The sequence below is a fragment of the Tursiops truncatus genome, chromosome 3, assembly GCF_011762595.2.
Source record: "Tursiops truncatus isolate mTurTru1 chromosome 3, mTurTru1.mat.Y, whole genome shotgun sequence".
In the NCBI taxonomy this organism is placed as follows: Eukaryota; Metazoa; Chordata; class Mammalia; order Artiodactyla; family Delphinidae; genus Tursiops; species Tursiops truncatus.
In genome coordinates this window covers 127,393,466-127,409,521 of record NC_047036.1, presented here as the reverse complement: position 1 = coordinate 127,409,521, position 16,056 = coordinate 127,393,466, and the positions used below count along the sequence as shown (strand labels likewise).

At 38.9% G+C, this 16,056-nt stretch overlaps 1 protein-coding gene across 6 annotated transcripts in view; it reads right to left on the bottom strand.

The window, feature by feature from the left end:
* The window catches only part of G3BP1 (G3BP stress granule assembly factor 1), a 65,787-nt gene that overhangs the window by 20,569 nt on the left and 29,162 nt on the right, over positions 1–16,056 (bottom strand). For 4 of the 6 annotated variants that reach the window (XM_073802734.1, XM_073802736.1, XM_073802735.1 and 1 more), the window contains exons 12-13: positions 3,943–14,758; positions 59–247 (exon numbers count right to left, since the gene is read on the bottom strand). In XM_073802734.1, coding sequence (XP_073658835.1) covers positions 14,552–14,758 — 207 coding nt within the window. In that variant the 3' untranslated portion in view covers positions 59–247; positions 3,943–14,551. Of the gene's footprint in view, positions 1–58; positions 248–3,942; positions 14,759–16,056 lie in introns of those variants that run through there. The other 2 variants (XM_073802738.1, XM_004317947.4) reach the window with 2 other exon arrangements.

Sequence of the window (16,056 nt, the reverse complement as noted above, 5' to 3'; positions counted from 1 at the left end):
TATGGCTGGAGTTGAGCCAGCCCTCTCCAATCGCCCCCCACCCCCAAACAAACCTCACCCTCACAGCGATGTTCCTGAAATTGCTTCCACACGCCTGTAGCTCCAACAAACACTCCTTATAATCAGAAAACACTGCTCCTGTCTTTCCCAACAGGGATGTGTTTATGGTTTATAGCAATAGAATCTCTTCAAAATATTTATAGGGTGACATTATGACAAATGATCTTCACTCTCCCTTCATCTGGCCCTGAAATTAATGAGAATATTGCAGATTGAACTTTTTTCGGGTTCCAAAGTTAAAAATAAATTAATAGATTTCGCATAAGATAATAAAATAGAAACCATAATGTTTCCATTAGGAAACCGTTTCCTACCCCTGCTCCCCATCACCATATAGCCACTTCCTTCTTTGCCCCTGAAAGATTCAACCCAGGGATATTTAAAAAGACCTCTAGAATGGATAGATGTGTGATAAAACAAATACAGTGAAATGGTAGTTGTATAGTCTGGGTAGTTAATATAGAGAGTCACTGTAAAATTCTTTCCTATTTTCCCCTCAGTTTTCCTATCTGTAAAACAGAAGTACTGAATTAGTTGAGCCTGACGAGTTTTCCCAGCTGTAAAGTTTTTGTTGTTTTTTTTAAAGGCCACTTCTCCAGTTGCCTTATAGTTGCAGAAAAAACATAAAGACATCCCCAGACTCTAAGGTGATCCCACTCTCCCTTTTCTCCTCTCAGCTTTCCTCTCTAAACCCACTTGTGATTTTCCTGGTGCACTGGAAAAGCCACGAGCTTCAAGTTAGAAGGCTGAAACGCAAGTAGGCAAGTGATCTTGAGCAAAACCATCACCTCTCCAGCCCTCAGTTTCTTTATATATTTGGGGATAATGTTCACATCACAGCCCCACTGTCTCGATAAAATGACATAATGAATGCTAACTCCACCCCCTTGATGTAAACCATAGAGCATTTCCATTATTTCAATCTCTCTGAAGCTCCTTATCACTTCTTCCTGTTTGCCAGAAGAGGTCACCAGAAATCTTTCTTTCAGAATTGAGGCTGGCTCCCAAAGGGCTAAATCCACCCGCCCTGCAGAGCAGCTGATTCAGTGACACTGCATGACTAGCCCCAAGGATTCTCACTGGCGAATTACACCACACTTGCCTCAGAGCCTGAACACACACTGAGACCTAAATTCTAGAACCGATTCCACTTACCAAGCACCTGCATCCCTTTTTCCCATGGATACCATGAGTACCAGCTAAATAGAAGCACCATATTAAGCTCTGTGAATAGTGGTCACTCATACGTAGACCATTAAGAGAATATGAGCAAACCTTGAATATCACAATAATATTGTTGAGCACCTACTGTATGTCAGTCTCTTTAAATTATATAACTTATAAATTATATAATTCCCACAATGGCCCTAATCCTATTTCTCCTTTTATAGATCAGGAAACGGCAGCTCAGAAAGCTTATGTTACTAGCCCAAGTCACAGCCTTGCGGAAGTTTCACATCACTGGAACAGGCATGACATGTTGACCTCATCTGTTTTTGATTTCAACAAATTACTTCACTCTCTGTGACCTTAGTCACCTGCCTGTAAAAAGCTCTTATCTTCCCAAATTGTTGAGTATAAAATCAAGTAATTGATGTGGTAGTTTACATTAAAATAATTTAGTTTAGTTTACATTAAAAAGCAGTATATTGAAGAGACATTAGTTTAACTCAAATGTATCTTCTAACTGATAAAGCACATGGTTCTTTTTGCCTAGGTACATTCCAATACACATAAATTTAACCTCCTGTAACCTGTTATGTGCCAAGGCATACTATCTTGTACTAGACTGGAAATCAAACATCTTCTAGATCAAGAACCAACCAAGACAATCCTTGGCCTTCCTCTTCTCAGAACTTGGTAATGAACAATGAATATAAATCAGTCCACCTTAAAAGGTTGAGAGCCTACTAATCCAGTTTTTGGTACATGAAGGATTTGGAATTGATATGGGGGCATTTTCTGGCTAAAGGAATTGTGGAAGAGAGCAAAATGAGTAAACAACAGGGCAGAATGGGAATAAATGGCATTTGGAGGACCACGAGAACACCTTGTCTGTAGTCTTGCATGAGAGGTCACTGTGTCCTGGAATGGCTTGGATTTGGCTGGACTCCTGGGTAAGGACTAGAACTTTTCTGAAAGTCTTTCCTAAGTCTAGAATCCCTCTAAAACAGTCACTCAACTAAGAACCTACTACAAACAATACAAGGCATAGGAACCAAAGATAAGCACCATCCCTAACTACAGAACTTATATTTAGTGAAGTGAGATGTGATATGGATATGAATAACTAATTCAAGAGAAGATCTGGTAACAGATGAGGCAGAGAAAGAATTCAGGACAGGTCTCTTGGAGGATGGGACATCTGAGCTCAGACTCTAAACAAAAAACTATTTTCCACAGCAGTTTACTTTTTAGATTTATGTTAACTGTAGTCTCACCCACCTTTGAAAGTGTTAAACACAAGGTAACCACTTCCCCCAAGCAGCTGCGGAGGTAAAGACGGAGCAACTGTTTATATGAGGTACCACTGAAACAAGAGTATTACAAGTGGCAGCCTGACCAATGTTCCAATAAAGGAGGGCCTTCTAACAGCTCTTGACTCCTATCCAGGCTCTGGAAATTAAGTGGGAAAATAAAATCATAGGTAAATATGTGGACGTAACCCTCCCCCACACACTCAGAAAATATATATTAGTAAGCTACTGCTTGTCTCCAAGTCCTTTTGTTCCTGACTTAACAATCGCCTAGGTAACTTGATGTGTATAATCTAGCCAGACCAGTTCATGGGGGTAGGCTTCTTCTTACTACATTGCCGAAGTCCCTTTTGGCCTCATCCATGACACTTCAGCTGCATCAAGTTTGGCGTCTGGCCTAACAGAACCATCAGCTACCAGCAGTGACACCAGAAAGGTCTTGGCGACCACTCTGAGGACCAGGGCCGCTCCTTCTGTGCAGCTCTGGATGCTGGTGAGCAAAGTGGCGCTCTGAATGGACCCTGTTTAGTGACCACAAGTCAGGTTCAGCGGGTCTCCTGGCAACTGTTAAGTACTTGCCTTTGGATGATTTTTCAAAATGTCTCAGCCTAGAGAAAGCAGCTTAACCCTTCAAGGTTTTAGCTGAAAGCTCAAGGAGGAGGTTTCAAAAGAAAGTGTCATAGCCAGGGCTAGAATGTACATATTCTGTGCAGGTTTTCTATCAGCTTTGTGTTTTTAACCTCCCTGCACCTGCCTGTCTCCACCTACCTGCTCTTTATTAAATCTACTGTGGCAAGACAGTGTACAATGAAAGCAGGGCATCAGAATAAAGCAGACCTTCTTTTCCTACATCACAGGAGGGGCTAATAGAAGTACCAAAATACTTGGTACTTACTAATAAGTAAGCAGCTTGGTACTTACTAAGAAGTACCAAAATACTTGGTACTTACCAATACTTGGTAATACTTACTAATGTGAAATGCAGGAAATACGTGACAAAGGAGGGTACCACGGACCATGCAGAAAATAAAACATGATATGTTTCACGGCTTAAGAGCCATTTGAGCAGTAGCAAGATTGAAAAACATGGGAGATTTTGACGGATGGTATGAGTATTCCAGCAGAAGGAACATGAGTAAGAAATATGGAGGTAAATAACAAGAGGCACAATATAAGGCACAGAGACTATCCATTCGGCTGAAGTCTAATGAACGGTAGGCATGTTTGGAAAGACAGACTTGGAACGCATCAGGACAACCTTAAATGTAGAATAAAGGGTCAGGACTCTATTGAGTATGTCAGTTCTCAAAGACAGACCAATAGGATACTCCCTCATGGTTTGCAAAGCAGTTCATTCAATCCCCTCTCTCCATTAACTGATACTTCCAGCCTAATTCAAATTTACCTGTACTTTGTTGCAGGGAACTTGCCTTTCCCTTCATCTCAGCAGCAGATATAGTTAATACCCACTAGAAAGTCACATCTTCTAGGACATCATCAATTCAAGCCAAGTATTATGCATTTAGTTTGTGGTAGGTAGGCACTAGAAAGGGGACAATAAAGGTACAGTAGAGTCATGGTTCTACATTCAGCTCACTATTCTACAGTGATTCTGAAAAAAGTTACTTCTAGAGTTTCTTCTTTTGTCAAATCTCAAACCAAGGCAATTCTTAGTACAATGTAGCTATTTGCAATGAAGAGATTGTGATCCTAGTACTATTACATTTTGTTGATCTGAAATATTAAACAGAGATGACCTAGAAGAAAAGAATAATCTAGCATGTCCTTTTTATTTTCAGCTGTAACTAAAATGATTCTCCCAACCCAAAGAGCATCTATTCAAAGGACGAAATAATGACTATAAAGTAAAAAGGGTATGGAGCGTGAAAAAGTCACATATGAATAGAAAAAAAAAAAACAGACAAAACATAACTGGTTTTAATAAGTCACTGCTTGTGGAAGTATGTAAAAAGAATAATTTCTTTCAGAATGATTTGCCTTTCTTTAGAAAGAATATTTTTGGGAAAGAGAAGGTTAGTATTACCTATCCTAGTAATAGATGAAAGATTGCCCCACATCTTTTTTAGAAGTGGTGCTTATATATCAAATAATCAATTTGCTAAACTGTTTTTTCCATGTTAGATATATATTTCTACCACATTTAAAGGTGTACCACGCTCAACATGCCATTTAGCCAGAATAGTATGCAAGAGACAAAAAAATTGGACATTCCCACAATGCATTTCAGAGCATTTAAAATTCAGACTATTTCACATTTTAATGGTTCAACCTTCCAATATGTGATCCATTATAATATTTTCAGCATAAACAACAGTTAAAATGAGATGAGTGAATTAAATCCCAAAGGGGTGTGTCTTGCTACTTAGTATACTGGACACAGATTAAATACCTACCCAATGTGATTCTTGCGCATATTAAACAAAAGTACAACTTTCTCAAAAAAAAAATTTTTTTTAAAGCAAGTTAAATAGCCAAGTTCTACTTTCAAGACAAACATACCAAGGACCTCAGCAGCCTCCAAATAAGTTTGAAAAACGACACAATACACATCTTCCCTGCTGTAATTAGACTTGAGGCGTACAACATGAACTACAAAGTGTCCAAGACAAAACTCTTAATGCTTTTAAGCCTCTCAGCAAGGTTGCCAAAGGGGATCCACATGTCTCATTGTCTGGATCAGTCCAAAAGTGCTGTATCTAGAACCCATGCAAATTACTGCAATGTAAATAACTAGTGTCAGTTTGGGTGAAAGGCAGTTGGAAAGGATACTGACTGCTCACTTTCTAAGTGTTCAAAACATACTAAAGTGCTCCCAAATCACACATTATTTGGTCCTCTCCCAGAACAAGCCATTTCCAGAGACCTCATTCTCAAACTTGACTGACCCAGGGAACCCACGGGAGGAGACAAATTACCTTGCAGCCACAGTTGTTGTGAATACCCTGGGCCCTACTTGGAAACTGGCCCATAAAGAATTGGGGACGAACATGACTACTTGATATCCAATTCACAGCTAAGACAACACTAATGAAAAAGCAGTGTTAGACTGATCTAAAACACTCCAAAACGAGTGGTAACATCATCAAATAAAGGCTCAAAGTCAGTCACTGTATTTTATTTACATAATTTATCTTAGATTTAATTTTTTTTTGTTTTTGGACAATTCATCCACTAAAATGTGCTAGTCTCTAGAGTTGCCCCCCAACCTTGCCAAAGCAAATGACTTCTGCATAACTGGAAGTCATCTCCAAAGGACTTGCCCATGTTCTCCCTATTTCACCCATTTGATATTTGCACAAAAAATATGCCCTTTGTCTTAAAAGTTGCCTGACTTGATGTTTAGGCAGAAGAGCAAATCCCATGTTACGATATTTCTGCAAGTGATTTTACATTTCCTTTTTTCCAAAAAGGTAGCTGCCAACTTAAATGTGTGACACAGTGGGGATAGAAGTTGATTATTAACTTTCAACAACTCCAGGGGTCGTTACCTGAAACCTCACACTCCGGTTCATTACACTTTAACTATTCAAAAAGTTACCTTAACCCCAAAGAACAGAAAGGCACTGTTTAGTTCTTCAGGTCACAATGCCATCATTGGCTACACAGTCTGTTACAGCTAAGACAAATGCGAATTACAATACTTTGGCGAGATGTAAAAACTATGCTGGGCTGGGCAGTGTTAGTTAAGCTACGAAGTGCTTGATCACCCATGATGGAAGAGGTTCAAGATGATTCATACTTCCCTGTAAGAGACTACGAAAGTCACAAGCCCACAGAGCAGTAACTGACAGTTGGCCAAAGTAGAAGACATTTCTAAGTAACCTGGGGACATCTTAAACAATTAACTGGCCTGGAAATTTGGGTGAGGATTAGTCACAAAGCTCCTCATCCTCTCCTGGAAGAAAATGTGACAGTATGCCTTTTCTATGGAAATTTCTTTGTATATGTGTATACACTTGGTATGGCCTTAATGCTGCAGTTAAGGATTTGTTTGGCTACCGCCTTAAGCAGCATGTTAAGCAATCGCTTCCTACTGTACCTTTCTACTTCTCACTGGACTCTTCACCTTGAACAACCAATTAATTCCCCTTTGTCCCTGATTCTTCCCCATTTTTTGCATGAAGTCATAAATGTTATGGCAGTTATTTTTTGGCTTGTTAAAAAAAATCTATTTCTGCAGTTTGAAGATGGAATGTAAAATTTCTGTGATACATGTATATAAAAATATATTTATTGAACCATCCATATACACATATCCATGCTGATTCCAATGGAAAAAAAATTAAAGTTTTTCTGAAATTTTCCCTGTGGTTAACTCACAGTTGTTACTAGTTAACCGACTTTATATTAGGAGAACTTTTGAAATCTCCCCATTACCCGAGAGGAACCTACATATCATCTGGAAAACATCATTTCACTTAAGACAAGGCTTTACGCTGTTCATTCAAGATATATTTATTGATAGGTGCTATGGGAGATACAAAGATGACTCAGACACAGATCCTGCCCATAAGGAGCTTACAGTCTAGTAGGGAGGATAGAACACATACATGGGATACATGGTCAGAGCTAGGTTTCAGTAAGATGTATCTAATATCACGTAGAAAGTAGGCTGGGAATAAGAAGAGGTCAAGGAAGCTGAGAGGCCACTGAAATTATCTAAGTGAGGAGGAAGATGTGAAAGACTGCTGAGGTAGAACTGACAGGACTTAGCTGGACACTGGAGTAAGTAAGGAAACAAGAAGCAGATGACTAAGACTGAGTCTAAGGTGACTAAGACATAAGTCTAAGGTGACTTAGACTTATGGCATGGGTGATGACAAACTGAGAACAGAGTAGGTTTGGGAATTGAAATTTGGCACATACAATTCTTGTGCATAAACACAAAGTGCCCAGGATATACTGCGCACAATCAGAAAGAAATAGCTAAGGGCCCAGACCGGGGATGGAAGTACTTCAAAATGACCAGTGACTTCCTCCCTCCTCTGCCCACCCCTCAAAATTTCCCAACAATCCCCTCCACTATGAAATGCACAGGGCCTATAATTTACTGAATTAAGTCTGGTCTCTAGGCATGCCTCCCTTGTGAGAAAGAAAACAGAAATACATTAATTTATTAATTGAGTGAATCATCATTTACGGATGCTTTCATGTACCTCCAGGAGGAAGGAGGAATAAAGAGATTAATCCTCAAGTCCTTGTCCTCCAGGAGATTATGGTCTCATAAGGTAGGTCTGTTCTAATTCTAGGTTGAAGGGGTAAGTTATTAGCTAAGAGAAAGGTATAAAGTATTCTAGGAGCACATTTTAAAGTGAAGGTTGGGACAGAATTTCAAACAGGAGGGACAATGTGTAAGGAAAGTAGATGAGAATAAATTTGTTCCTCACTTCAAATTCTGCACAAATCAACTCCTAAAAGGGGGCTACCCTCTCGTAAGACATCTTTTCTCTTAGGGGAAAAAAAAAAAAAGCTCAAACTAGGCCTTGAAAAAAATGGCTTTGATGGTAAGAGATTTGGGAGAGATGGGGGTGGTGAGGAGAATGCAGATGCAAGTCTATCTTCAGGGAAGTGAAGGCACTTGAAGCCACGGAATCAGCCATACCTGGCTTGTTAGAGGAACCGTTAAGTAGTTCAGCATGGCTGGAGCATCCTTTCACGAAGTACAGGGAAAATCAGTGGAAAGGAAGATTAGGACCCTGATTCAAACACGGTGCTGCCAGGCACTGAACAGGGTACATGCCTAAGACCAAATTGCTGCCCCTTAGGAGCTTACAGTTATAACAATACAAGGTGGAAAAAGCACCACAATGTACAGAATGCAAAATGCTGAAGGATTTAGGAGAAAATTACAGCTGAGTTTCAGCTATTAACACATTAGGATACCCAATAGCTTTCTGACAGCTAGTAGTAAACCCATCCCTGAGGGGAACACAGTTAATGTCCTTACTGACAACAGGCCCTGGTAGAATTGGGCATTAAAACAGTTCTATGAAAACAGAAAACTTGGGTATGAAAATGGAGCTAATGAAGCAACGGAGTAAGCATATAAAATGTGGCTCCTTCCCTTTTCTCCCCACATCCTACCCTTTAACAGCTCTGGCTTACAGAGCGAACATAGGGCAGGACTGGCAATTCCCGAATGTGCTTTAAGCTGACTTGAAACTCTGTACTAGTAATCTGGGCCATCTATCTTTTGAAAACTTAAGGGGTTATACAAATCACCTTAGTCCTTTCCAGCACTAATATTCTAAGAATTACAGGAGTCTCCTGTTTCTTGTGGTAACCATCAGTATGGGAAGAAAAACTTTATGGAACTATTCTGATGTTTCTCACTTAAAATTATGATTTTTTTCTTTTATATAAACCGTAAATGATTCCTATCCCATCAGCTAAGTTCCATGCCCACCCCACTCTTCTTCAAAACCAACATCTACCTATACGAATTTATTTTTAACATCATGTGTTCTGCATAATCTAGAGTGTACACTGAATCTTTAAAGAAACGAAGTCCCTTCTTCTTTCCTACATCCTTATGTCTTCATTTAAAAGGCCCAAATCAGGGTACATACGCTCCTCATAAAAACATTTAAGAATTTAAACCAAACCCAAAGTCAAACAGGTGACAACAAAGCTTAGGGAGATTATCAGTAACCAAAGTGGTTAATATAGCAGTAGTTAAAACTGTTTATATACATATTAAATGATACAACCATCCCTCTAACTACAACCAATAATACAGGCAAACTTCCCATAAATGGGTTTCCGAAAAATAAATACCTGCTAAAGTAATTCAACAGTGAATTTTTGGTAAGCATTGCTTACTTTTTTAAAAAACAAAAACACATTGGATACGAGTCCCTTAGGAATCTGTGATACTGGACATATTTCAAAGTAATAAACACATATGGATTTCTGTAACTATTCAGGTCACATGGTTTATGGAAGTAAGAGGAGAAATGATTTCTAATACTATTTTATTTTCCTCTCACTGGGAACTAGAAAAAGCTACCAGGTTCAAGTGGAAACTGGAAGAGAGGTCGACTTCAAAAGTCATGCAATCAAAGACAGAGGCTTCCCTGGTGGCGCAGTGGTTAAGAATCTGCCTGCCAATGCAGGGGACAGGGGTTCGAGCCCTGGTCCAGGAAGATCCCACATGTCGCGGAGCAACTAAGCCCGTGAGCCACAACTACTGAGCCTGCGCTCTTGAGCCCGCGAGGCACAACTGCTGAATCCCGTGCACCGGAACTACTGAAGCCCGCATGCATAGAGCCTGTGCTCCGCAACAAGAGAAGCCACCGCAATGAGAAGTCCGCGCACCACAACGAAGTGTAGCTCCTGCTCGCCGCAACTAGAGAAAGCCCGCCCGCAGCAAGAAAGACCCAACACAGCCAAAAATAAATTAAAAAAAAAAAGGAAAACAACTTTGATTCTAAGCCAATACATAAGCATAATCATAAGCAAAACTGGTTAAGGGCTGTAGGCCACCTTTAATCAACTTCTCACTCAACTCACTCAGGCCATTATGAAAGACTGCTTCATGAGAGCATGAGCAAAGCAGTCTAATTTTAGCATCATCCTAAGTTAGATACATACCTACTAAAAAGAATGAAAATAAAAGTTTTATCTCACACGTGCCACCATTTCTTCTTTAATTCAGTCTAGCAAGAGTTCACAAGCCTATCTATGGTCCCCAGAACCTCGATATTAAAGTAAACAAATTCTAAAAGATATTACTACCTTAAAACCACAAATCCTTGTTTAATTATCTAGTACAATATGGCCATTACTTGATGAGCAACTTTAACCTACAACCCCATCCCACATAAGACATTGCTAAGTTGCTAACACACTCTTTAAGGTTTCTAAAACATTTGCGAAAGTACCTCTAACTGTCCACTGCCCATCTGTGGTATATTATATTAGGCAGTTAGCTAGAACCCCAATTTCAAATAGATGCTGAACTTGCTTCTTTTACAAGGTTCAAAATTGCTAAACTGAAACTTCAACAATTATCTAATTTGTATGCAGTTCCTGCAGAGATTCTTTCAAGTAGCACAAAAATAAAACTTTAATATAAAAGATATTTTTAGATCAGTAGATTTGACAAATGCAATCATTTACTTAAAATAAGCCACAACATGAACAATGGTCTACAAATTTAAACCTCGTAGAAAGAAATTTTCATATGGATTCGAACAAATTGTTTTCTATAAAGTGCCACGTTTTCCACTAAATCATTCAACTCTACAAAGGTTTTCAAATATAAAAGGGATGAAGAAAAGCATCAGAGGATGGCAGTTATAAGCAAAACACAACTGTTATAAACTCATCTGTATGATGCTGATAAAAATATTACTTCCATATCTAGATTAAATTGTATCAAATGTATTATCAAACCAGATGAGAAAATAATCTTGTAACTCAATATTACTGTGTTACCATACAGTCTGCAAAGCCCTACAAAATCAATGTTTATGCATCTACTTTACCCTAAAGGAAATGGAGAACAGTAATGCTAACCTTGATCCGAATGTTTGCAGACTCAAGTCTCTATACTGTAGTTATTTCATGCCCTATGCCCCTAATGTCATTCAAATATAAATACGTAGGCATTATGGTTTTAGAGAAAAAGCAAGAGTTTTGGAAGCCAATCTGCTCCTAAGCTACATGGATGACTTTGAGGCCTCTGATGTCATTTCTTCATCTATTACTTTGGGAGAAATCGCACCTAACCCACAGGGTTATAGTTGTGAAAATTTAGTTGTCTAACCTAAAACTAAAGTGCAATTCAACTAACACTGTGGTAGTAACCTACTCATCCAAAGCCAAATAAGTATTTTTGCATTATCCATTTCACTGCTCCACAGCAACAGCTCAAAAAGTTGAGAACACAGGAGACACAAGTAAAGCCCAACCTCAGCACAAAAGCAAACAAAATTATTTTTGTACAACCAAGATCTATTTATTTTCAACAGACCTTAGGAGACCCACTGAACCAAACTAGTCTTACCTAGCTAAAATATTCATGGGTGAATTAAACTCAGTAAAGAACTGCATGTTGGGCCATTCCTACAGATGAAAAATTATGTTGAATGTGATGAGTTGATGCTGTCTACAGAAAATCTTGCCCTAATCTATTTTATTTTCACTCTTTAACTGTGAAATATGTGAATATATGTGTATCTAGGGTGACATGTTTATTCCATCAGCAATAATGTAATTGATGATAGCTGGATACTTAATAGTGTTAACCATGACGCTAAATCCTATTTATAAAGTCCAATGCTAATCAAAACACCATAATATCCCAATTATGATAACTTGAAATTATTGAAGCAATCTTTTCTTTTCTGAAATTATGCAGTAATCCCCTGCAATAAATTACAAGCAGCATCTAGTACATTGCTACTACCTCTCCAAATTAAAAAAAAAAACACACACAATTGGTACAGATAAAGGAAAGCTGAGATTATTACTTACAGTAGTTGTTACTATAATTCCTGAGAGAGATTTACTTGCTAATTTGTTTATTTTTCTGAGGCTCTATTTCAGAGGAAGGACAACTTTCACTGCAGTTGCCCTAGTCCACCATTCCACCCACCATGAATTACAGGAGTAGGGACTACCTGTGTTCTCAATGGGGTTGCTTCATTTTCAAAGGGCACTTGGCACCACTGGCCCCCACCCAGCAAACCCTAGATGCAGGGTATGCATCTCCCTCTACCCCCAACCCACCAAAAATCCCACACATTTCTGCATGTCCTCTAGGATATAGTAACAGCCCCAAGTTGAGAAACACTGCACCTAGTTAGTGCCCTTAAAGCTCTGTTCTAAGGAGGAAGAACTTTTTGAAATGTACGGTTTAGTATTCACTTATGAAAAATGGTTTCTAGGTTATCTATAATTTATCACCAAACACTTACTGCAACTCAATTTTTTTCTCAAAAATAACTCAGGCTAAATTTTCTTCTTTCTACCACAAGCTTAATATAAGCTACGAAAGTACAAGCTGAATTTCTTCCAATTATCACTGGCCTGGGCCAAATGAAGTGGTTACCAATTAGTTATTTAAACTGACCCAAAACACAGCCATGTGACTCAGTTATAAAAGTTTCTTTATGTGAAAGAAATGTTGCCAATTTTCAAATATTTGAGGTACTGAGGGTCAACTGATAACATCAAACTTCATTTTAGTTTAAGGCTACACCCTTCAGCAAACCTAGAGTTTCCCAGTAACAGCAAAACAAACATTCCTATTCCTACTAATATTCTATCCTCAAACAATAGTCCTAAAGATGAATACTGTTAAGAAAACAAATAAGTTAAACTTGACAAGCTCATTGCCCTTCGATTAATGACAAGTTATCATGCAAAGGCTTGCTTCACAAATGTGTAAACAAAACCTTCAACCATCTCCCTAAGAGCACTCAACAGTAATATACTATGCAAAACGAGTATTAGTCTATATTGCCAGATTAAATTTTCTTCCAGAAACATTTTAATAAAAATTGGCCATTTCTGGGCTTCCCTGGTGGCACCGTGGTTGAGAGTCCGCCTGCCGATGCAGGGGACGTGGGTTCATGCCCCGGTCCGGGAAGATCCCACATGCCGTGGAGCGGCTGGGCCTGTGAGCCATGGCTGCTGAGCCTGCGCGTCCGGAGCCTGTGCTCCGCAACGGGAGAGGCCACAACAGTGAGAGGCCCGCGTACCACAAAGAAAAAAAAAAAAAAAAAATTGGCCATTTCCAAGAAACACTCACTGCATGCCCACCAATAAAAGGGAAGCATAACAAAATAGAAAATTTACCATATGGCTATGATTTAAGAAAAAAAACTAGTGCACACTCAAGCACACCAGCAAAGTCCAATATTAAAGTCACATTCTTTCTTACGGGCCACGATTAGGATTCTGAAGAGACACTGAAATAAAACTTAATACAAATGCTGAACTACTCAGGTCAAAGGACCTCTACAGAAGCATCTGACCTCAAAAGCATTCCAGTTTGAGACTCAATTTCAGAATAAGGCATAACAAATGAACACAAGACATACAGGGTGAAAGAGGGATTCTATAATTCCCAACATACTCTGAACCTAATAGAACAAATCTTATTTTTTTTATTATTATTTTTCTTTTAAACAATTGCCAAGACTGGAATCAAAGATAAATAGAAGGCACAACAGTTTTGCTCTGGTTTTGTGTTATTCAGATTTTTGAAATTTTCTGGGGTCTTTTTGGTTTTTTTTTTAACAAATACAAATTAAACATGAAAAAACTCTACTTCAAAAAAAAAAATCTAACAGTTCAAGAAAAGCTTATCAGTTGCATTCTAGACATTTAAAACCTATCTCACAGTTTAAATTTCAATGGTAAAAACAGGTTTTGGAACTGTTCTGCAACCACGTATCCAAAGAAAAACTCTACTAACACCTTTTATTCAGTTTTTAACCATACCAGAGAGAATTTAAATTGTCAATTTTTCCAATGGCAATTTTTCCACACCAGAAGGTAGTTATGACTCTCAAAGAAGAGACAATTTGGGTTCTTCCTGCCTTCAAAATGTTTATCAAATCCTGTAATTCTCACAGGCTTTTGAAACATGTAGAAAATAAGTAAGAAATATTCCAATGAATGAAACATACCAAATGTCAGTAATAAGCAAGACACATTCCTTTGGGGAAACTGTTAAAAAAAAATCCAGTCTATATGCAAATAAAGCAAGGAAACGCAGTCTTTTTTTTTTCTTCTTTAAAAATCCACTTTTCCTAAAATATCATTCCACAAAACTGGAAGTGAAGGACTAAAAGGTGGAGGGGTGGGGGTGAGAGGGGAAGGAGCACACACCAGTAACACAAAAAGTAGAATTGTACAAACTTAAGCAGTTTATCATAGACTAGGATCAGATTCCAAGATACCAAAAGGTTGGCTGAAGAAATCACCATTCTGTGGGAGCTAGGGTTTGTACTGCTGCCTGAAGATCGGTGAAGAGCAATTCACTGCCTTGGAGCAATGCCCCTTCCCACTCCAAATCCTGGTTTCTGCACCATGCCTCCACGGGGTGGGCCTCTCATCCCACCACCCAGCCCACCTCGAGGGCCTCCAGGTCCCCGAAGGCGGTTATCTCGGCGGTCTCCTTCCCGGGCGGCTCGAGTCTTCTTTTCTTCCACATTCAGACGGACCTCACCTCTGAACATGATGGGCTGTAAGAACCAAGGTGAACAGACTTACAGAGTGCTTATGGGCTACTGACTACCAAAGACAAAACAAAGCTATAAAACCAAGACAAAACAAGGAACCAGCAGGTTACAAATCACCTACGTGCTCACAGCGCAGTTTTTTGTCTCAAACTCAGAACACATAATTTTCCCACTAACAGATACATGGAAAAGCAGTTAGGTATGCAAGCTAGTTCAAAAGTCAAAAAGTCAATTTAAACAGTGCAGCAGAGTAACTCTCTTTGTACTTATTAAAGCACATCTTATATTCCCACAGAATTATATAAATAGAATATAAATAAAAATTGCCACCTTCTCCATGGATTGGGAGGCTTAGAATAAAATCCCATCATCACCTAATGTGGAAAGACTTTGTTGCACATGTTTATGCAAAGTACATATATGTCTCAAAAACATCATGAATTTCATCTAAATATAATCTTAAAATGCTATTTGCCTGAACAGAATTTGGGAAAATACTGAAGATACTAAAGATACCAGATCTTAGTGCAGGAAAAAAAAGAAACTTCCCACTATGTCTTGGGCTTTCTTTTTTGCCAAGAGAAGTACAGCAAACAAAGGGTTACTCAAGATTCCAATGAACTCAATTTACGCTCCTTGCTGGTACTCAGTGGTTTTCTACTGTAATATTTTTTAAAATAAATATCTAACAGTACTTACTATGCAGAGAAGTATTCTATATACTTCACTTTTATTATCTCATTTAATCTTCACAACAACCCTTTCAAGGTTGTTAGCACACCTAATAGAGACCAGCAAACTATGCGCCAGGGAGGTTAAGGAACAAGACTGCACGGGTCACAAGGCTAGTGAGAGACAGAAGAGCAATGTAAACCAAGGCATCCTGACAGGAAAGCATGAGCTCTGAACCGACACAGCATGGTCAGACACCATGGTCATATTCTATGAGCTATTTCTGTACTCATAAAAAATTACTGAAGGGGGTTTCCCTGGTAGCACAGTGGTTAAGACTCTGCGCTCCCAATGCAGGGGACCCGGGTTCGATCCCTGGTCAGGGAACTAGATCCCACATGCATGCCGCAACCAGGAGTTTGCATGCTACAGCTAAGGAGTCAGACAGCCACAACTAAGGAGCCAGCAAGCCACAAATAAGGAGCCCGCCTGCCGCAACTAAGACCCGATGCAACCAAATAAATAAATAAATATTTAAAAATTAAGAACAAACCAAAACAAAAAAAAGTCTAAAAAAATTCTTAAGGGAGTATGGTAGACTTCTACCAATACAGTGAGGTGAGGGAAAG